Here is a 23,191-nt window from a genome sequence, read left to right as displayed (position 1 = left end):
CGGAGGACTCACACAGAGCAATGCCCCCTCCTCCCCCCCCATTATCACAGGAAGACCTCCAACCATTATTACTCTTCCAGCAAGATCACAAGTTAGGGAATATAGAAAGGATTTTTAGGTTTTATGTGCACTGTAACGTAGATCAGAAATATTAGATGTGTTTGGAAATTAACAACCTGTAAGAACCAATGTCCAAAAGGCCTCATGTTAATCAGTCAGCTGATCTACATAATTTACCCATGCAGTCCTTCACACAGGGAGGGGAGGGGCGGGGCGGGGGTCTGGAGATCAGGCTCCTCTCAGCAGGAAGCACAGGATATGTTGTATCCTAAACCAGGGCAAAGTTAGACTCTTTGTCACCGGCAATTTGGCCTGAGGTAGCAGAATGCTAAGACTCCGGGTACCATTAACAGCCTTGTGCTCAGAGTAGCCAGAGGTTCTATTACTTCAGTGTTATACATGACATACTCATAACTGGAGGGTCTCATTGGAAAGAGACTAGATATTCTGCACTGTCCCGGCCGAGTTATTAGCATATGAATGGGCAGTGGTAATTTGCATATCAATAAGCCGCGACCCATTCATATGTAAATAGTGCGGCTACGGAGAGAGCCGACAGCAGAGGGAGCTGGGTGAGGAGGTGTTTTTCCACCCTCCCCCACCAGCGCCCTCAAGCGGCCGCTTGTGCTGCCTGTATGGTAGCACCGGCACTGGTCCCTGGACTCCAACTGTACAGTCCCCTGCTGATGTTACCCCTTTGCTGTGCCTGGATTGCTGCCCTGTGTCCCTGGACTCTGCCTGGATTGCTGCCCTGTGCCCCTGGACTCTGCATGAATTGCTGTCCTGTGCCCCCAGACTTTGCCTGGATTGCTGCCCTGTGCCCCTGGACTCTGCATGAATTGCTGTCCTGTGCCCCCAGACTTTGCCTGGATTGCTGCCCTGTGCCCCTGGACTCTGCATGAATTGCTGTCCTGTGCCCCCAGACTTTGCCTGGATTGCTGCCCTGTGCCCCTGGACTCTGCATGAATTGCTGTCCTGTGCCCCCAGACTTTGCCTGGATTGCTGCCCTGTGCCCCTGGACTCTGCATGAATTGCTGTCCTGTGCCCCCAGACTTTGCCTGGATTGCTGCCCTGTGCCCCTGGACTCTGCATGAATTGCTGTCCTGTGCCCCCAGACTTTGCCTGGATTGCTGCCCTGTGCCCCTGGACTCTGCATGAATTGCTGTCCTGTGCCCCCAGACTCTGCCTGGATTGCTGCCCTGTGCCCCTGGACTCTGCCTGGATTGCTGCCCTGTGCCCCTGGACTCTGCCTGGATTGCTGCCCTGTGCCCCTGGACTCTGCCTGAATTGCTACCCTGTGCCCCTGGACTCTGCCTGAATTGCTACCCTGTGCCCCTGGACTCTATCTGGATTGCTGCCCTGTGCCCCCGGACTTTGCCCTTGCAAACCCTTGCTGTTTTAGCCATTTGTTTTGCGCGGATTGCTCCTACACTTGCCGTATCCTAATGTTGAGAACCCCTAATAAAGAACCTCCTGGTCAAGGGTCCTAAAAAACACTCTTGGTCTCTGTGTGTGTTCTGTGTCTCCAACATTGATTAAAAAAATTAAATAAAAATGTTTATTAAAGCCTGCAGAGCATTGCAACTGTGATCAATAAATCGTGGGTGCAATGCACAGGATCCAGCAGACTTTTCCCCTAGCCCCAGGTATGGAAGATGTAAGCAAAGGACTACAAGTGAGGTGATGTCACTGCAATAGAGATCTATGACTTCCTCTGCTGCTGTGGCAGATGGGAGACATACAACAGTAGATGGTCAGAGACTGCAGGCATACAACAGTATGGTCAGAGACTGCAAACATACAACTGGAGATGGTCAGAGACTGCAGACATGTTACAAGAGCCTCTGTCAGGTTTTTATTGGTCTATAACCCTCTAAAGAAGTTGGTTTCCTCACAGGCAAATTTATCAATCAGCAATAATTTATGGTTGGACTTTACCATTAATCTTATAATCCCTTATTTCCATACCCAAGATATTTTGTTTGCCATCTGTGTCCCCATTGGGTTGGTTCGGTTTCACTTCCTGTTTGGTCACCGAAAAAGAGGAAGTGGATGGAGATCTCCTCTTTGAGGGCACAGACAGCAATAAAAGTAAACCAACACAGCAACAATAAAAATATAAATAAATAAATAAACAAGTAAATTCAACACTTAAAAAGAAAATAACTTTTAATGCAGAACTTGAAAAGGTACAAATGCCACCTAGTATGTTGACTAAACCACACCCACTTTTTTTGTAGCCAACCACACCCATTTTTTTGGTAACAGTGGCATAACAATCGCCATAGCGACCCAGGCGGCCGCTATGGAGCCCGGGGCACAGGGGGGCCTGGCCAGAACAACCCTGATGCCGTGCGGGCCGCCTAGGTCGCTATGTCACCTCATGCTGCTGGCTGTCACTGACGGCTGGGAAGGGGAATGCGCCGCTGTTCAGATCACTGACAGTTCCTCTCCACCGCCGCCAGTCAGTGAGAGCCAGCAGCGGCGGGGGAGGAGGCTGGACCCGGCAGTGGAGGAGGAGGCGGGGCCCGGGGTCGGCATCAGAGGAGGAGGCAAGGCCCAGTGATGGAGGAGGCGGGGCCCATTAGTGACCGTGGAGGAAGAGGAGGCAGACAGGTATGGAGTGTGACCAGCCCACCTGAGTCCCTGCAGAGCCCACCTTTGAGAGTACATGGTGGGCTCTGCAGGGTCACCCTCAGGTGGGCTGTATGGGATCCAAGTGGGCTCTGCAAGGGGCGTAAGTAGAAATCACAGTGCCCCATACAAAATTTTGCTATGGGGCCCTGTGATTTCTAGTTACGCCCCTGTATGGTAACCCTACTACTCAGCAGCATCCAATGCGAATTATATTCTCAATCATCTATAGTTGATGAATGAATAGAATTAATTACAACTTAAACATTTGATTGTTTTATGAGACCAGAAAGTTTTCTTTTTTATTCTTATGACTTTTTATATTCGCACAAGTAAAATGTATTGCTGAGTTCCAGATCTGCTTCCAATTCATGAGAACGTCATCCCCATGGCCTGGGGAATTGGCACAGTCGTTGCTGCCTGAACGTAGCAAATACCATTTCTGGGAATCTCTGCAATGACCACACATTTTAATGGTCTCACAGCTCTTAATTAAACATTCCACTTCATTCAAAGCGTCTTCTTACAGGATGTAAACCCCTGAAGATTCAACAGTCCTTTCCCCACTGTCCCTTGGGATTCTGGGGTTGTGACCACCACTTATCCCACTTCACACAAAAAGCCATTTGTAAAGCTAAAACAACGGGATAAAGATTCTTATTTTGAAGAAAAAGTGACAGTTATTTTCAGGAGAGTCCAATGAGATTGGAAAATGACAGTCACATGACTGAAAATAAATATATTTATTCTTGTGTAAAGCTTTGTGAATTAGGCCTAAGGGGGCTTCTTCTTACAGCGTGTAAACTCATGAAGATTCAACTGTCCTTTCCCCACCGTCCCTGAGCACTACTTATTCCACTTCATTTAAAGCGTCTTCTTCTTACATTATGTAAACTCATGAAGATTCAATGGTGTTTTCTCCGCAGAGATTCCGGGGTTGTGACCAACACTTATTCCACTTCACAGAAAAGGCTCCATTCACAAAGCTAAAACAACAGGATAAAGATACTTATTTATATAAAAAGTGACAGTTAGTTATTTTCAGGTGAGTCCAATTAGTTGGAAAATTACAGTCACATGGCTGAAAATAAATATAAATATTCTTCTATAAAGCTTTGTGAATGAAGCCTAAAGGGTCTTCTTCTTACAGTGTGTAAACTCATGAAGATTCAATGGTGTTTTCTCCGCAGAGATTCCGGGGTTGTGACCACCACTTATTCCACTTCATGCAAAAGGCTCCATTCACAAAGCTAAAACAACAGGATAAAGATTCATATTTTTTTTTAAAAAGTGACAGTTATTTTTTTAGGTGAGTCCAATGAAATGGAAAATAACAGTCACATGACTCAAATTAAATATATGTATTCTTGTGTAAAGCTTCATGAATTAAACCTAATTGGGCTTCTTCTTACAGTATGTACATCCGTGAAGATTCAACGGTCTTTTCTCCACCATCTGAAGAGATTCTGGGATTCGGACCCCCACTTATTTCCATTCATCTTCTTCCAGTATGTAAACCCCATTAACGCTCAACGGTGTTTTCCCCGCAGTTTCAAGGGATTCTTGGATTCTGACCACACTATTCCACTTCATGCAAAGTATACTATCGTCTTCTTACTGTAGGCAAACCCCTGAAGATTCAGTGGTGTTTTCCCCGCAGTCCCGGGAGATTCTTGGATTGTGACCACAACGTATTGCAGCAGTTTTTGGTTTTGAACATTTGTTTCCAGTTAATGAATACATTATTTAAACTGGTTCTAAAGCCAAAAGTATGGAAGGGTTAAAAGGCCCTATTAGTTTATTTATTGCTACCTGTGTCCCAATAAGGAATGTTTTCTTTACTTCCTGTCCTGCAGATGCTATAGGGAATAAGAGAAACTCTCTCCAAAGTCAACAGAAATCCCATCTAAGAGAGCTGTCATAGGAAAAGGTGTCCCCATTGGGGGATTGTTACTCACTTCTTGCTCTGTTGACAACTCAAAATGTTGGTTTTCCCTTCACTTTCTGTCTTGGTGACAATGGGGACCAGGAATAATATTGGGGAATCTCCCCACGTGGGGACACACAAAGTAATACAACTTGATAAAGGTGCTTTCCCGCTCTATCCATGAGTGGTAGCTGAAGTATTTGAGGTAGTGCTGTTTCTCAGTGTTTCAGGCACCCTTTAAGAGAATTCCAAATCTCAAGGCACTCCACTATAAAATGGTGTGTAAAAAATGGTGTGTGGTCCATATAAAATCCATACCAGAACCATATTCAAGATAGGGGTCTGGTATGGGTTTTAAGGGGGGACCCCATGCAAAAAGAGTCACCCTCCTTCAAATTAGAAGCCCCATTCACACCAGTGCCCTCTTTAACATCAGAATCCCCCCAAATAAAAGCCCCCTTTACATCAGGAGCGCTCCATAAGATTGGGAATGCCCTTCACATTGAAAACCCCCCTCCTTTGACATCAGAGTAACCTCTTCTAATACCAGGAGTCAATCTTTACCTCAGAGTCCCCCTCCTTCTCATCAGAGTCCTCCTCTTTTTACATCAGAGTCCTCCTCTTTTTACATCAGAAGCCCTCTTCAGATCAGAGGCATTCTGAAAATTTTGAAGCACACCAAAGAGATCCAGAAGGCACCCCAGGGTTTCATGACACCCTGGTTGAGAACAGCTGCTTTAGGTCTTTGGCAATCCAAATTTTATTGGATCTGATTGGCCGGGAAGCCGGCTCGATGCTGATTTGCTGGGAAGCCGTTTTCCTGGCCAAACAACATGGAGCCGGCTTCCCGGGCAATCCAGAAGCCGGGCGGCATGTCATTACCCGCCACCCGGGTTCCTGATTGTCCATGAAGCCGGCTTCATGCCAGCGGAAGCACCGGTATCGGTACTCAGTATCGGAGAGTACCGAAATCAATATCGGTACTCTTCCTTGATACAGAAAAAACGGTGCAGCCCTAGGTTAAAATCTCCAGGATTACTCCCCTATTCTTGCCTCCACCATCACTCCAGTCACCCAAAAACTCACCAAATGGAGTTGACCCCATGCATATAGAAAGTCATAAACAACATGTAAAAGTTCTTGTGTCTCCCGTACCTTAAATCTTGTTCTACATTTCATAAATCTTCATAAATAAAAGGCTCATAAGATGTAATATTGCATGACTTTATTTTTAAAAGGTAATTATTTTATGATATATTTTTATATTATTTTGGTTTGGAACAGCAGAGAACAATTATTACAATTATTACAATTATTCTGCAATTGCTTGCTAGGAGCTATTACATTCAATGACACAGATTAAGCCCATAGATAAAACTGTGCACGCTACAGCTAAAAGCACCTAAAACATTCCATATAAATCGTACTGCAATTATACAATTTCTTAGCTTTCCAATAGAATTAGAAGCATCAAGTATCATGCATCTCCCTCTAGTGGCATCTGGGGAAATAAATTATGTTTAAAATGAATGTATAATATAAAATATATTATAATATAATATAATATACAGCCCTGTATAGCAGCTATGTGGTTTGAGGACCCGTCTCATTATTTAGGTAGGACTATAACCCGTACTGTATTGGTTTGTAATTCCAAAGAAGGACCTTTTTGGGTTTCTTTTGGTTTTTTTTTTCGCATCATAGTGCTTCTAATCTCTTCCAGGCTCTGTCAGCCGCTTCCTTTCTTAATGGACCCCCTGCTGAGTGTCTTCCTGATGGTGACTACAGTGTGCCATGGCCATGCAATGCGTGTCAAGAAGGCCTTTTGTAGTCTTTGCCAGAGGGGCGTATAGGGGAAGACTACAATGCAAGACTATAATTCAATGTGACAATGCAAGACCACAGTTGTTACCACATAAGTGGAACTGGACTGAGTGGTGTCAGCCCTGCCTAGTTTTCTATTGCCAAACTACTCAGATTTACCCACTCACCTATCTCTACAACATAAATTATTCTGTAGTCCCAGATAAGAACTGGGAGGGCTAATTACTCTCCTTGAGACAGCAATGGAAGTATGTATAGGACACAGCACCACCTTGCATTTCTAACACGATCAACAGGTATATTTTTGGACTAATCAAACAGATATAACAAAATGCTTCCTAAGGTATATTTAACAGACCCAAAGGCTTGTTAGGGTTTACATTAACCATTCCCGACCAGGGTTCCATGGAAAAGTAGGGTTTCTTTTTTCCACTGTCCTCCAAAGTATGGTGGCACCACACTGACCACCACTGTAATGGGCGCTCTCATTGACCAGCAGTGTAAAGAGACTCTCCTCTCATTGACCACCAGTGTAAAGAGGCCCTTCTCTGATTTATCACCAGTGTAAGGAGTCCCCTCTCTCATTGAACACCAGTGTAAAGAGGTCCTTCTCTGATTTATCACCAGTGTAAGGAGACCCTTTTCAACATTCTCAACCAGGGTTCAGCTGAACCCCAGGGTTGCTCCAGAGGTTGATAGGGGTTCCATGAGCTATGACAGATTGACCTCTTACCTGATGGTGTCTACATAATTCCGGCACCAATGACTTTTCGAAGACCCAGTGGGATGGGACCAGTTAAGCTTCTCAATTCTCAGGTAAGTTACCACTGACACCAATAATCAAGTGATATGCATATATACAGTCCAATGAGAGAGCCAAACAAGACTGAATGAGTCCAAAGATGTTTAATAATGGCATGGGTTCATAAATGACAGTAAAGAACAGCCTAGATCAAGTTAGCTGTCTGTAAGGGGAGCATTCTTTCCACTTGTGAACTGTAGATATAATCATCTGTAGAAAGGGTTCTCTGAAAACTATTTCAAGGGTTCCTCCAAAGGTAAAAAAAAAAAGGTTGTGAATGGTTGGTCAAAGCTTTAAGCCACATGTTCTGAGGACCTACAAGAAGGACAAGTGTGGAGGAAACAAGGACAGAGAGCTTCTGGTCCAATGGCCCTACACAAAACATCTTGTGAAATAAAAGCAGGAACTGGATGTGTTCCACGGCAACAGATTGTGAAATATATTAATATTCTCAATAGATAGGCAATGAGTAATTACATGGTACACAACATGACCCAGGAAGTCGGCACTGAACCACCGGCTACAAAGAGCAAACATTTAATAGTAATATTTGAGGTTTATATGTCTTAAACCAACACTTAGGCAATAGCTGCATTGTCCTAGTGTTTGAGAACAAAGGTTGTCTCGGGAATTACCAGAAGGAGCACTGAGGTGCATGCTGGGATATATATATCACAAACATTGATGCTGTTATGCTTCGTTGAGCCAATGTCTACAATACTGAAGAGTTTATAGAGACGATCGCTGCCAACTTTTTAACAAGAACTTTATTTATGATGTACTAATGACACAATAGGACTGATGTGCCCATAAATTATTCCCAACACTTGGAGGTAACTCTTTTATTCTATTGTTATATAATTGTTCAGATGATGTTTTGAGAATCGTATCTCAAGTAAAGATTTGTTGGTCCTCTCCCTCTTGGTTATGTGTATGTCAGATAGTGCACTCTGTATTCTTCCTGAGCAGATTAAAGGTCCCTGCAGTAGAAGAGCAGTGCTGCAGTCTCCATAAATCTTTGGGAGTGCATATGTCCCCCACTGCAGACTGTGGTTCCATCCTCTGAATCCTATGTCTCTACAGGACTTTGCAGGGGTGTAGAGAGCCATGAATGGAACCATAAGTTATATATAGGCGTCTTGCTGCACTCCGTACCGGTATAGGATGTTCCTTGAAATCCTAGTGGGTGCTCATAGTGACCTAGAATGGCGCAGTCAAGATATACAAGTTTGCAAAAGGATGTCATCAGTACACCATTTAAGTGAAATCAACAAAAGTCCATTTATCAATGAAGTACTCTCATACTGAAGTCCAGTACAAGCACACACTAGCGTCCTCCCGTCACCCAAAGCTCAGTATACCACGAGCTACAGCTCGCGGTATACTGAGACGACACAGCTGAAACCAATCCCGACAATTATGTTTGGATCCACCCAGCTGCTTGAGTGACAGCTGGCTCTGCCTATCTAGAGGCAGAGCCAGCTGTACCTGCCCCCTCCCCGTCCGTTCCGCCAGTCAACGCTGGGGCAGTCAGAGGGGGAATCCAGTCCCTCCCCTGTCACGGCTCTCTGCAGTGACAGGATTGAGAAGTGAGCGAGTGCTGGTATGTGTTCGCTCACCTCGCGATCTACTAAGCCGACCTGTGACAGTGTCATTGTCACAGGTTGGCTAGAACTATGAGAATGAGTGAAAATCACTTACCTCATAGTTCTCCTTTAACTTAAATGGTGTGCCGGTTACATCCTTTTGCAAGCATGAATGGAACCATGGCACGTGGCATGGTTCCATTCATGACTCCCTACATCTCGCATCTGACACCCCTAGAAATTTTGAGTGTGGAAGAGGATTACAGAGGCTGCAGCACTGGAACAGAGGGGATGTAGGAGACAAGGGCCCCCAGAAATTTAATCTGCATTTATTTAACCTTAAAAGGGTAATTTTAAAGGGAGCCATAGATCTAAAATGCTGGTTGGACGCACATTTATCATTTGAGAGATAGACATAGGAAGCGATGTATTAAAATGTAGATACATTTTACAGTCAAGATATAAAATGTACTGGAGACTATAAAGGCTCTGCTTGGCAACACATGGACATGAAGGGGCCTCTAGGGGGCGCTTTCTGCAAAATCAAAGAGGTGTGGAAAAACACAGGAGACCCAAATTAATAGTTGAGAAATGATGAAGACTTTAATTCAACACAAAATACCAAAAGGACAAGCTAATACATTCCAGGGGGCAACCTTCATCGGGGTTGTAAATGCAATTTCACAGGGCAAACGGCTCTGTGAATTGTTTATAAATACACCCCAAAGAGAGGAAGCAAGATGGAAGAGCGTTGGACAGCAGGTAAAAACCAACCATGGGACACACTAATTGCTTCCAGGTTAGCTCTAGCGTGACATTAGAAACAGGTGGAAATCTCTAGTCTCTATACTGTAATTGAAATACTCAACACCCATGCCCACTTTGAAATGCTTCATGCGAGGGCTCACTACAAATGGGAAAAATATACTATCCATTGGACATGCTGGATGACCCTACTTAAACCATTATATCCAGCTTGTCCCCCCTACTGGTTGTCTAGAACTGGCCTCTCCTATTTTACCCCTTCGTTAGATAATTTCCAAATTAAAGCCAACATGTGTTCTATAGACCGATACGGAATGGTACAGGTTTCTATCTCTCAGTGTACCACATTCGACTGTTTTTATTCTGAAGTTTAGTATACCTTCACGTGCTGCAATCTAAATTGACCTCTTCAGCCTTTTATCTCTCTCCCTTCCATTCCATAATGTGAACCCTCCCCCTATCCCCCAACATATAACTAAAATATTTGGACGCAATACATATCTCGGTCCATATCGTGGGTTAATCATGGAATTCTATGCCTTTCCCTTTCCTTTCCAATCTTTTTTATGACACACTCTTTCCATCTGTAGAGGTATAGGCTTGTCTATCGCTACTGCATAGCCTTATGGAGTTAAATGCTTTCAGATATCAGTTGATATCGCCCTAGGCAGAGCCGGATTTCCCACAAGGCCAACCAAGGCCCGGCCTTGGGGCAACAGGGTGTAGAGGGGCAGGGGGGTGTGGAATTCCTATCTCCCGACGCCCGACATGCATTGCCGGGCGGGTAGTTGTTTTCTACATTTAGGGCAAGCAGAGCTAAATGTACAGCGGGGAAGCCGCCGCTTGTTTTGTAGAAGTGATCCCGGCCGAGAGCACTTGTAACTTGTATGCAGCCTGCAGGTCTGCCATTCACCATGGGGGGAGGGTGGGGTGGCGGGTAGGAAGGCGCATTGAGGAACCTGGCCTTGGGGCAGCAGAGAGAGTAAGTCTGGCCCTGGTCCTAGGCATCGCCTATATCATTACTTTGTTGAAGTGTGTCCTATATTTTATTGTTTTGGACTCTGTATGCTATCTCTTTTATTCAATAAAGATCTATTGTTAAAAACAACAAAACAACAACCATGGGGCTATAATCCTTCCTCTCTCTCTGTCCAAATCTAAAAAACAAAATTGCCTGGACATACATTACATAGTGAAAACATCTTTTTTGGGGTTTTTGCTGGTTGCATGTTATGGCATTGAAAATGCACTCTTTCTTCCACTTCACTGTACTACAATCACTTCACTGCAATCCACTTTGCTTTGTAGTAATATACGCTCATTCTGTCCATACGGTTAAAGATATAGTTACTATAGCCAATGTCTTTGCCGGGTTTGGTCCTTTTCCAAAAATAGATAAAAATATCCTCTTTGACATTCGTCTTTGTATTTTAACTGTAAAGGCTTTGAGGTTTGGTAAAATCCATTGGTGATCCTTAAAGACTCGAAATGGAACATGTGAGTATCTAGAAAGGTGTTGCAAGTGAAGGGCAGGGAAGCGTCCTTGTGCCATGACACCCCCTCTCTCTCTCTCTCTCTCTCGTGCTTGATGGAGCCAACTTTTTCTCATTTTTAGACTGTAAAGACAGTTTTGTGATGGCAAATTGAAAGATCTTCTTGTGCTTGGCATGCATAAACCATCTCAGGTCTAAATACCGGCATAGAAATATTTGAGAGCAGAGGTAGGAAGAGAAAGCCAACTAAAAGCCCCAATCTTCTGTGTACAGTCAAATCCATCCATTACCATTGGGGTGGACATTTTTGCAACATGGAGGGGAAATAAAAACTACATTTTGCTGTGTAGTTAATCAGCATTCAAAACCAAGGACAAACATTTCAAGGGACATATTGAGTCAATATTTGGGTAATGACGTCAGCCAGGATCCCCCGTTCCTTTGTGTACATTCCGGTGTCGGCTGGGGAATTTTCCAGTTGGCAGCTGAATGGGGCTGGGGATGTATCATTGGTTTCTAAGACACTGTTGGCTGCATAACTGGGAACTACGAGTCAGTAGTTTCCTATCAGGTCTGATTCCCTTGTGATTGACAGCAGGCAGTGGGTGGATTTTGGAGAGCCAATAGAAACCATGCAATAGGTTTTGGGATTTGCTCATTGCCTGCTGTTAATCAGTAGCAGAGCAGACCTGATGGGGAACTAGTCCCATCAGGCTCAGCTCACAGAGGTAAGTATCACTGGTTGTTAAGGAAGCTGTTGGTGTATATGGACAGTCTAGCTTCAGTGTGTCTCTGCACCACAAATGCACTCAAAACACATGTACCTGTTTTCTGATCTGGGGAAAGCACCAACATTTGCCATGTGGATGGGCAATGGAATTCTAAAGGGTATCACAGACACTCTTTATGAATTCCAGGGATTATGTGGCTCTGTATGGTCCTAAGAAGAAACTTTGATCGCTTTAGTCTCTTTCTCACAAGGAGCGATACAAATTTTATAACAATATTTTCCAAAATGCAACTTTTTTAAAATGTCCACCAGCCCCTCCAAAAAGGCTTTCTTAAACGAAGCCGATGAGAAGTAGAATATCAGGGGATCCAATGAAGCGTTGAAGGTGCTTAAGAGCAGAGTGTAGTCTCTCCAGTATGGGCTGTGGCCCTGAAAAAAGCCCACAACATGAGATACATTATAGGGCATGAAACAAATGATGAAATTAACGAGCGTGACTGCCACTAGGCAGATGGCCCTCATTTTCCTCTTTTTCTCCAGACGAGCCTGAGACAAGATGATCTTGATGAAGTTGCCATAACAGAAGACTGTGATGAGAAACGGGACGAAGAAGAGAAGCACACTAATTTCAAACCTCACCGGGAGTAGAATTTTTAGCTGGGGTGGAGAAAATGTACTGTAACACATGGTATGATTTGTTTCCGTCATATTACTGGGCATGGCATGCTCCACGATGTAGACAATACTGCAGTGCACTGTTGCAATGATCCAGATGAAGATGCATGCCATGACTGAGTAGAGTGATCTCCGGAGAAGCTTGTATTTGATAGGAAAGGCGATAGCTAGATACCTCTCCACGCTGATGGCCATGAGAAAGAGAGAGGTGATGTAAATGCTGCTGAAGTACATAAACGCCGATAAAGAACAAAAAACATATGGCATATTCCAATTCATGTCAAATGCTGCTTCCATCATACGAAAGGGAAGAAACATCAAAAGAAGCAAATCAGAAACGGTCAGGTTGACTAGCAGGATGTCCACCGGTACGACACCAAGCCTAAATTTTTTAATGAGCGTACACAGGGCCGCTATGTTCAGGGGAAGCCCTGTTACAAATGTAAAGATGTAGACAAACAAGAAGAGGGGATTCCATCCTGGGAAATAGGGCATAATGGTTGACTTGGAACTTAACAAACTTGCTGAATTTGGTGAAGTCCCTCGTTGATTTGTTATTGTGTTTGAGGCCTCTTAAATATACTAAAAAAAAGGAAAAATAATCAGGTTATTGATAAGAGCTACAATTAGTTGGATCATTTTTTTTTGTGCTCTATTGTGAAAACTAAAACCTAAAATAAAACTGCCAATGCATAGTAGACCTTACTCACCTCTCCTGCCGCCTGCTTCGCCGATCTCCGCATTAGTGAAATGAAAACCCCCGCAGAAGAACCTTCAGAAACCAACGCTTGTAACATAATAGGATGAACCCAATAAACTCCGGTCTTTATTATTGTTACTTTGTATCTATGTAACCATGTATGTGACCATCACATCTATGTCTATACTGCCTTCAATTTAGATTTAGCATGACGAGCTCGGCGTAAACGTGGATGGTACAGTGATAAGACAGGTGTGGGTCATAAATGACCAGTACAAGATGATAAGTTAAAATCTTTATTAACAAGTGAAATGAGATACTGTGACAGCAGCTGGTTCATTTTGGATGACAAACCAAGCCAACAACTATGAGACTGGAATAGTTTGATTGTTCTTGTCAATTCTAATCAAGAGCTGTGAGTAGGGCTGTATTCAAAGTATATCTAAAGCCAACAACTTGGAAACAGTAGGGAATGGTTAGAATCCATGCCATTTTTGAGGGTGAACTGTTGGGGAGTCTCCCCTTTACTACCTGTCCTGTATACAGGCAGTGAGATGACATCTTTGAAAGTGAAGGAAATCACTTTTTTTCAGAAATAAGTGGTGGCTGAACGTTAATTGTGAGACATGATTGTGAGAGATTGATTGCTGAGGCTAAAGTGATTTCACGATAAAGGGCAGAAGAGACACTGCTCTGCTTTGGATGCAGGATAAACAATGGAGTCAAATGTGTAAAAATATGCATTAATTTCACATGGAAACGTTTGAAAAAGCGAGTAGATAAAACTAGGGTTTACAAAAGAAAATCTCTTTTATGACATTATGGCAAGCAAAAAAAAAAGAAGGAAAAAAAAATCCACCAAAATAATGCAACGAGTAATATATCAGCAAAAATGCAAAATGAAAATTAAAAATGAAGTAAAAAATACAACAAAATAAAATCCTAAGTAACAGCAAAAAGACAAAATAAAAAAAATGCTGTACAGACCTTTAAATAGTGTTGATGATATTGAAGTCACTCAGCCAACATCTTCTGCTAGAACTGTACTACACTACAGTCGTGCACTGAGCTTCTTCAGAGTTGGGAGTTGACACAAGCCTCTCCTTCAGCTAACCAGGAATAATTAGAGATAGTTTGAACAAAGATTTCCCCTACTAGTTTTATCTGTCCACTGTTTGCAGAAGGCTAAAGATTATATTTGAAGCTAATCGATATATGCAAAAAACATACATGCCTTCTGTGTACGTTCCTAAGGAAGCAGGCAGGCAGGTACCATGTCTCTGTGATGGCCATAAACCTTAACCACTAAAGCTTATTAAATAGCCTCATGAAATGGCTCGCTGTTGGCCTTCCTTCTAAATCCAAACTCAGAGGGCCTGACATGCCTTAAAGGAGAACTATGAGGTGAGTGCTTTTCACTCACCTCATAGTTCTAGCCGACCTGTGAGACTGTCCCAGGTCGGCTTAGTAGATCGGGAGGTGAGCGAACACATACCGGCTTTCCTCACCTCTTAATCCTGTCACGGCTCTCTGCCATGACATGGGAGGGGCTGGATTCCCCCCTCCCCGCTCCGATCTGCCAGCGCTGACTGGCGGAACGGACGGTGGTGGTCAGCTAATCCTAACAAGAAACCTTGATCGCCTTCGTTTCGCTCTCACAAGGAGCAATACAGATTTTGTGCCAATGCAACTTTTTAAAAACATCCCCAGCCCCTCCAAAAGCACTTTCATAACAGAAGCAGATGAGAAGTAAAATATGAAGGGATACACGATGCATTGAAAGTGCTTAAGAGCACAGTGTAGACTCTCCATTGTGGACTTTTGCCCTGGAAAACCTCCACAATGTGCAATATATTATAGGGCATGCGACATAGGATGAAATTAATAAAGGGTCACCACCACTAGACACATGGCCCTCATTTTCTTTTTTTTTCCTGCTGACAAGCCTGATACAGGATGATCTTGGTAAAGTTGACACAACAATAAACAGTGATCACAACCCAGATAGCAAGGATAACTTGCCACAAACCTGTGGCAGGGTTAAATTGTAATTCTTGTTAACTTGCTGCACACATTCCTGGCAAGTTGTAGACTTGCAGAACAAGTTCTAGTTGACACTTTTTGAATTTGTAGGCGAGTCTACAGCAAGGATCCTGCAGGTCTTAGCAAGAGCTCTGCAAGTGTACAGCACTTTTGCAAAGCACGCTGATCTGGAGACTTTTAATACAGACTTGCTGTAATTGTGCAACAAAATTGTGAAGCTTGGCAAGTCTAGCAATACTTTAGCAAGTCATTTTTAAACTTGCAGCTCAAGTGCTTGCTATCTGGGAAATGGTACGATCAGGAATAAAACTCTCAGTTGAGGAGCAGAGATAATGTATTCAGGCAGGCAAGTAGACAATAAAATAGCATAGGAGGTTCCTCACATGCAAGGGACAATCAATTGATTTGATCTTGTTCCACCCAATAATCAATCACTGTGCTACCATTAGTTTGCTGTCACAGCAATATGTCGGTGGATGGTGGTAGGATGGTGGTTCCAGCAGCAGTCTCAGAACTGTCTACACAAGGAAGTAAAAAAACACCCAGGAACTGGTGTTTATCCCCACACAACTACCTCCGCATGTACCACTGTCCCCTCCCTTTAGATTGCAAGCCTTCAGGGGCAGGGCCCTCCTTATCATCTTGTCTTGAATTGTATTGTAATTGTAATGTCTTCCTTATATTGTAAAGTGCAGCACAAACTGTTGGCGCTCTATAAATCCTGTATAATAATAATAACTGTGGGACAATCTCAGAAAAAGGTTACAGAAACTGTAATAAAACCTTGAAATGGTTTCTCACCCTTTCCCAGTCCCCAAACCCTTTTTTAGTCCTGGACTAAAAAAGTGTTTATGGTGATGAATTTTAATGATAGTACCATACAACTGGCCTTAGAGTCCAAAATAATAGTCTTTTAATTCATAGGCAGGATGATCTAAAATTAAATAGCCCAGCCGATGAGTTTCAGGGGTTACACATGGTTCCCTTCATCAAGGCTGCAATGAAAACATGGAATTTACAATATGTCCACAGATTGAATAATAGCATGCAATGCCAGGCGGCGGCAAACAAAGCGAGCAGAGTACTGTCATGTATTAAGAAGAGAATGTATTGTAGAGACAAAGTGATAATGTTGCCACTTTATAGATCGCTGGTTCAGCCTCATCTTGTGTATGCGGTTCAGTTTTGGTCACCAATCCACAGAAAAGATGTTCTGGAGCTGGAGTGAGTCCAGAGAAGAGAAACAAAACCAATTAAGTGGCTGGAGGACCATAGCTATGAGACAAGGTTGCTAAATTTAAACTTGTTCACGCTGGAAGTGAGGAGATTAAGAGGGGATGTAATTTTAATGTACAAAATGTTTAGTGGAGATGTCAATATCAGCAATAAACTTTCTAAATAAACTCCATAACAAAGACTAGAGGCCACCACCTAAAATTGGTGGAGAAAAGATTTAACCACAAAGGGTGTAGGGGCTTCTTTTCAGTCAGAGTGGTTGAATTTTGTAACTCTCTGTCACAAGCAGTGGTATCAGCAGAGAGTATTGAATCATTCAAAAATCAATTAGATACCTTCCTCAGAGACCGTAACATACAGGGGTACAGGTACTGTTAAAAAACTAAGACCACACAGGGACTCCTATACACACATGCACGCACTACACACACACACACAGACACACAAAGGTTGAACTTGATGGATCTGTGTCTTTATTCAACCTTAAATACTATGTAACTATATTCATATTATGGTAGATGAGAAGTGCCTAACCAGAGCATGTAAATTCTATTAACCAGATGCAGGCAATTATAGATATTGGACTATAATAATTCAAGATCCAGCATCTCATATCCAGACCTTTTGTAAAGAAGAAAACATTTTTGACTGGAGTTACACTTTAAAATGAATTAAAACGCTGATAACTCTGAGAACCATCTAAAAGCCTTGAAAGATGTGCTACGATTCTGCAACATCCGCCTTAGAGTTACAAAATGAGTCTGTAATCAGTGTGCGGTCCCCATGTGCCTAATACTGATTATTTATTAACAGACTTTGGCAAAACACACTTTGCATTATACAAATTTTATTTTAGACGAAGTCCACATGTAGAAGAACATAATAAGTGATTTGTGATCCAGCTCATTACTAATGATCCAAGATATCTTTGTTCTCATTGTCTGCTATTATTAGTGATAAAGGCCCACAATGTGGAGAATTTGCTTATTTTATAGACTTCATTTTATAGTAAAATGTCTTATATATTTGCCTAAAGACAGTGCTATATTTACAATGCAAGGGGTTTAAGCAGCATTTCCCAGCCAGGGGTCTGTGCAAACCAAGGGTTCCTTCAGATTATGCCACAGGTTCCCTAGTCAATAACCAGTTTGTGCCTCTCCAATAAGTAACCACTGACACCTGGGATCTTTCTTATGTCCTTCTCCAGTGACCACCAATATAAAGGAACATTTCACTGTCCATCATTCTAGGAAGGTCCTTCTCCATTGACCAACTATACACTTGTATAAGAAGGCCCTTCTCCAATGACCAACAAAATAAGGGAGCATTTCACTGACCACCAATCTAAGAAGGCTGCTCTCCACTGACCAACTATACACCTTTATAGGAAGGTCCTTCTCCAGTGACCACCAATATCAGGCAGCTTTTCACTGACCAGCAATCTAACAAGGCCCTTCACCATTGACCACCTACACACCTTTATAAGAAGGGCATTCGCCATTGACCACCAATATAGGGGGCATTTCATTGACCATCAGCCTAAGAAGACCCCTCTTCATTGAGCACATTTACACCTGTAGATGGAGGCCTTTCTCCGGTGACCACCAATATAAGGGAGCATTTCATTGACCACCAATCTATGAAGGCCCTTCTCCACTGACCACCGATGCACCTTTATAGGAAGGTCCTTCTTCAGTGGCCACCAATATCAGGGAGCTTTTTCGTTGTCCACCAATCTAAGAAATACCTTCTCCACTGACCACCTATACACCTGTATAAGGAGGTCCTTCTCCAATGACCGCCAATATAATGGAGCATTTCACTGACCACCAATTTAAGAAGGCCCTTCTCCATTGACCTCCCATACACCTTTATAGGAAGCTTCTTCTCTGGTGACCACCGATAGAGGGGAGCATTTGACTGACCACCAATGTAAGGAGGACCTTCTCCACTGACCACCTATAAACCTTTATAGGAAAGCCCTTCTCCAGTGATCATCTATACGAGGGAGCATTTTTAAATGGCCATCATTCCTAGAAGTGCCTTCTCTTTTGTCCACTAGTGTAAGTGGGCACATCACTGAGCACCAATGTAAGGGGGGGACTTTTCCACTGACCTTCAGTGTAGGGGGGCATTTATTTTCTGACCACCATGTGAGGGAATACTACAATTTTCACTGTCTGCATTTATTTTGTGGCCATTATTATATTGATGATGATGATAATGATGATGATGATTACTATTTGTTTCATTTCATTATTATTAGTAAAAACAATGTTATGGTATACAGCAGCCTTGGGTGCCCAATATGCTACATTCATCACGTTTGTTTTTTTAAATGTATTTTTATATCTGCAATTTGCTGTTTATGCTAATATACAGTGAGCTGTGGCTGGTAAGCTGTGGCTGAGAACCTTTCAATAGGGTCCAAGTACACTGAACGGTGTATGCTTGTAGACATTAGCTCCAACCTTTCCAGGCGTACAGCATAATATACGGGCCAAAATACGTCCCCAGGCGGTGCTTTTTCATATTTTTTTTTACATCGCCAGATGCTGCTATCTGAATAGGCTCGTAGATTTGTATACTGATGTGTACGGCTGTGTATGAAACTAGATGCTGTATGCTTTGTTTCTCACACCCCGATGAATGAGCCCTAAAAGTGAAGCTTTACTTTGACCAGGATTGGCAATTCCCGAACGCTGGTGTCTCATCCTTACTGCCTGCTGCCCTCTAGTGTACAGAATAGATTACAGACGATTAATATTTCACAACTATCGCTACATTCATGAAGCACTGGAATTTTAAAGGAGAACTATGAGGTGAGTGCTTTTCATTCACCTCATAGTTCTAGCCGACGTGTGACAATGTGACTGTCACAGGTCGGCTCAGTAGATCGGGAGGTGAGCGAACACATACCGGCGTTCGCTCACTTCTCAATCCTGTCACGGCTCTCTGCCGTGACAGGGGAGGGGATGGATTCCCCCCTCCCCGCTCTGATCCGCCAGCGCTGACGGGCGGAATAGACGGGGGAGGGGGCGGGTACAGCTGGCTCTGCCTCTAGATAGACAGAGCCAGCTGTCACTCACGCAGCTGGGCGGATCTCGACATCGATGTCGGGATCCGCTCCGGCTGCGGCGTCTCAGTATACCGTGAGCTGTAGCTCGCGGTATACTGAGCTTAGGGTGACGGGAGGACGCTAGTTTGTGTCCTCCCGTTAACCTAAGGAGAACTATGGGGAAATCCCCTAACCCCATAGTTCTCCTTTAAGGTAACATCATTTTCTCATAAAATGTACATGTAGCTAAATATTATTATTATTATTTTTGTTTTAATTTTGAATAGCGTAGGAGAGGAAATAAATCCCCCAACAGTTTATTTTTTGCAACCTGTGTCCTGTTAGAGACTTATTTTCACTTCCTATCCCAGACACATTAATAGTAACAAAAAAAAAAATCTCCAAAATCCGGGAATGCTCCTCCTGTAGGTCCATTCACACGGGTCCTTCTTCATTCATTTTAATAAACACTTTCACTGCCGGTGCCATCTATTTTTTGCAAGTGTTAAAATGCACGTTTTAGGCCTGAAGGTTACTTAAAACCCCAGAAGCCCAGCACATCACAATGGCAGCTGCAGCCCCCAGTGTGTCCCCATACCAAGTACAACAAGTAAAACAAATGGCAAACACACTCATCAATCCATAACTAGCTCTAAAGGAAGGTTGGCTGCTGAGTGTGCTCGGAAATTTTGCTTTTGTACTGTGTATAGCCCTTCCATGTGCTCCTTGATTTAAAACTAGTTATGAATTGATGAGTGTAATATAATAGTATGGTGCAGGTGACAAGTCTGTTTAGGGAGACCTCAAGAGTCTGTTAGACCCCTAGTGTCACCTCTGCACCATGCTGCCAGAGCAGCCGGACATTGACAGACCTGAACCTGTAAACGCTCAGAGCTGAGAGCTTCTAGGTTCGTTCTACCCATTTAGAAAAGTCCTATAAACCATTATAAAGATATTTAATCCCAATTTAGGTCATTGCCCGTGTGAATGAGGCCATACAGCTTCAATATTTGCATAAGCTTTTTGTGGTGAGGATGTTCAGTATCATCTAGATATCTCCTCCCTAGCGTGTCCCTGGCCCCGCCTCTTTCATTTATTGCATTTCAGTTCTTTCAATCATGGAGGCTCAGCAACACATGTGGGCGTCACCTACATGCAAATACAGCCTGCCTAGGAATGGTCACTCCTCCACACTGACCTCCAGGCATTTTATTTGCATAACTCCACCCAAGAGCACACCCACTGCATGATCAGGGCTGAGGGCTCTGGAGAGGAGTACTGACGCAGGATATGTATAGCACCTTGCTGGCCCCTCCCTCCAGTCATGATCTGCCTCTATTGCCTACAGAAGCACAGGGACCCGATGATGACATCGCTGAGGCTAAAATAAGGCGTGTAATGAAAATGGAAAGGTTTAATTTATACATGTCATTAGCGTGTTGAAGACGAGGGAAGGCAAAAGCCGATTATACGTCAAGCATGTGCTATGTGTGGTATGAACAGTCCCTCAGGACTGATTACGGCTCTGTGAGATACATCGGCTTCCTGAGATACCAGATAATGAAGCATGTCTGTGCTGTAAAGCAAGGGGCGCGTGACGCTTGTGGTCTATCCCTAAATGAGAGTTTCCTCTACAGATAAGAAACAGGAAACGAGCTTCACTTTGACCTTTGAACTTCCGCTATTATCAGATCTCAAGAAACAATCATTTTCTCTTTTTACAGGAACACTGGGGATTCCCTGCCTGTTATTTGTGTGTTAAAGGTACATTGCATTCAAAGAGGAACTCTGGGGGAGATCATTCTCAACCCCAGTGGGGCTATCCCAGCACTGCAAGGGTTAAGTTCTCATTTTTGTCTAGGGTTAAAAGTCAAAACGTTATACTCATCCGTTCCTTGGAGCCGTCTTGCTCTTAGACCTGTCACTGGAGCCTCTCTCCCCCCCTACGCTGCACTGGTCTAAGGTCCCTGAATCATCACATTCTACATACAGTGTATAGGACGTGAGGACGCCGAGGGACATACCATCGCTGCAGAGGAGAAGGAGTCAGGCAGGAGAGAGGGCTGTGACAGCCGGCCCTGAGGATTGGGGGAGTATAACTTTGTTACTTTTGACCCTAGGCAAAAACGAGCACTTAACCCTTGAACTGCAGGGGTAGCCCAAGGGGCATCCCGTGGCCGGGTGACACCCGGAGCGGAGACTGGGTGACACCCCGCAGTGACATCATCGCGCATGGGCGGTCGTCTAATTGACGCCTGTTGGCGGCCATCTTGGTGATGGACGCCGGCAGAGAGAAGAGGGGACATTCACCCGGCGGGTCGTCTTCTCTCTCCTGACACTGTCGGGCTCTCGATCCATGACCGAGTGCCCGACTTTTTAGAGCGGGTGACACCAAAATGACTGCTAGTCATTTTGGTGTCACCCCTCCAATGGTGTCACCCGGGTTCGGGCCGCACCCCCCTTGTGACGCCACTGGATAGAGCCCCACTGCAAGGGGTAAGATTTTTTTCCCCCCACGTTCTACTTTGAGGTATAAACAAACCCTAACAATGAACTCCAATTTACTCCCTTTTGGCCTGTAAAATCTACCCCTGGAAGAGTTTTGTAAGATCTGTTCTAGACATGTAGGCTGCGGAACAATTTTGTTCAGTTCGGATGTTTCGTTATTTCAGGATTCAATTTGGTTGGGGTTTCAGACGAAATCCGAATTTTCGTTAGTTTGGCAATATAGTGTGTACCGTATTTTTCGCTCCATAAGATGCACTTTTTTCCCCCCAAAAGGAGGGGGAAAAAGTGCCTGCGTCTTATGGAGCGAATCCCGACGCCCGAGACATGCAGTTTCGGGCGCCGGGCGAGTAGTAGGAGCCACTGCTCGTTTAATACGAGTGATCTAACGAGATCACTCGTATTAAAGCCGAGCAGCGGCGGCGGCGATCGGGTTCAGCAGCAGGAGCCACTGCTCGTTTAATACGTGTGATCTAATGAGATCACTCGTATTAAAACCGAGCAGCGGCGACGATCGAGATAACCATAGGGCAGACGAAGAATAGACGTTCTTCGCCTGCTCTGTGTGATCACTGAGACCGTGGTGCTGTAATCACAGCGCCACCTGTCTCAGCGGTCACTAACTGCAGCTTCTGTCACAGCTTCTGTCATAGAAGCTGTCACAGAAGCTACAGTCTCGAGTGCTCCATAAGGCGCGCCGGACCTCCCTGCGTCCTATGGTCCGGTGCGTCTTATGGACCGCAAAATACGGTATATATATTTATATCCAATCTAGCTTTCAATAGAATCAGACACACTCTACTATAGTGATGATTTGTCACAAAACTTTATTTACAGACATATGTGCAGGAATATTTTACAGAATTTGTAGAATATCACATGATCAATATCTCAATTGTTTAAGCATCATCTGAATAGATGGGGGCGGGGATCTTATTAGAAGAGAGAATATATGACCTGCGTGTTGTAGAGGTAATGAAAGGACTTTATCTCTATTTACCTCTATATATTACTGATTGTCCATCCTGTGATTTGCAATTCCAGTAATAGGTGTTCACTGACTTGACATAACAAATTAGCAACAGACCATTAAACAAGTGCGTTGCGAGTGATCTGCAGGGGTGTGTGTGTGTGTTTGTGTGTATGGGGGGGG

General features: G+C 43.8%; 1 protein-coding gene across 1 annotated transcript; it reads right to left on the bottom strand.

The window, feature by feature from the left end:
- Positions 1-12,031: 12,031 nt before the first annotated feature.
- LOC108785321 (free fatty acid receptor 3-like) lies at positions 12,032-12,991 on the bottom strand. Its single transcript, XM_018554368.1, has one exon. The coding sequence runs from the start codon at positions 12,989-12,991 to the stop codon at positions 12,032-12,034; it is 960 nt and encodes a 319-aa protein (XP_018409870.1).
- Between the last annotated feature and the right edge of the window lie 10,200 nt (positions 12,992-23,191).

This window comes from Nanorana parkeri, unplaced genomic scaffold (assembly GCF_000935625.1).
Source record: "Nanorana parkeri isolate BGI_ZX_2015 unplaced genomic scaffold, ASM93562v1 scaffold155, whole genome shotgun sequence".
Classification (NCBI taxonomy): domain Eukaryota; kingdom Metazoa; phylum Chordata; class Amphibia; order Anura; family Dicroglossidae; genus Nanorana; species Nanorana parkeri.
The sequence above is the reverse complement of the archived record's forward strand: the minus strand, read 5'-3'. Positions and strand labels throughout refer to the sequence as shown.

What these genes read in the sequence shown, in the direction of transcription:
- LOC108785321 (XM_018554368.1), bottom strand. Translation starts at nt 12,991, where the DNA reads ATGCCCTATTTCCCAGGATGGAATCCCCTCTTCTTGTTTGTCTACATC.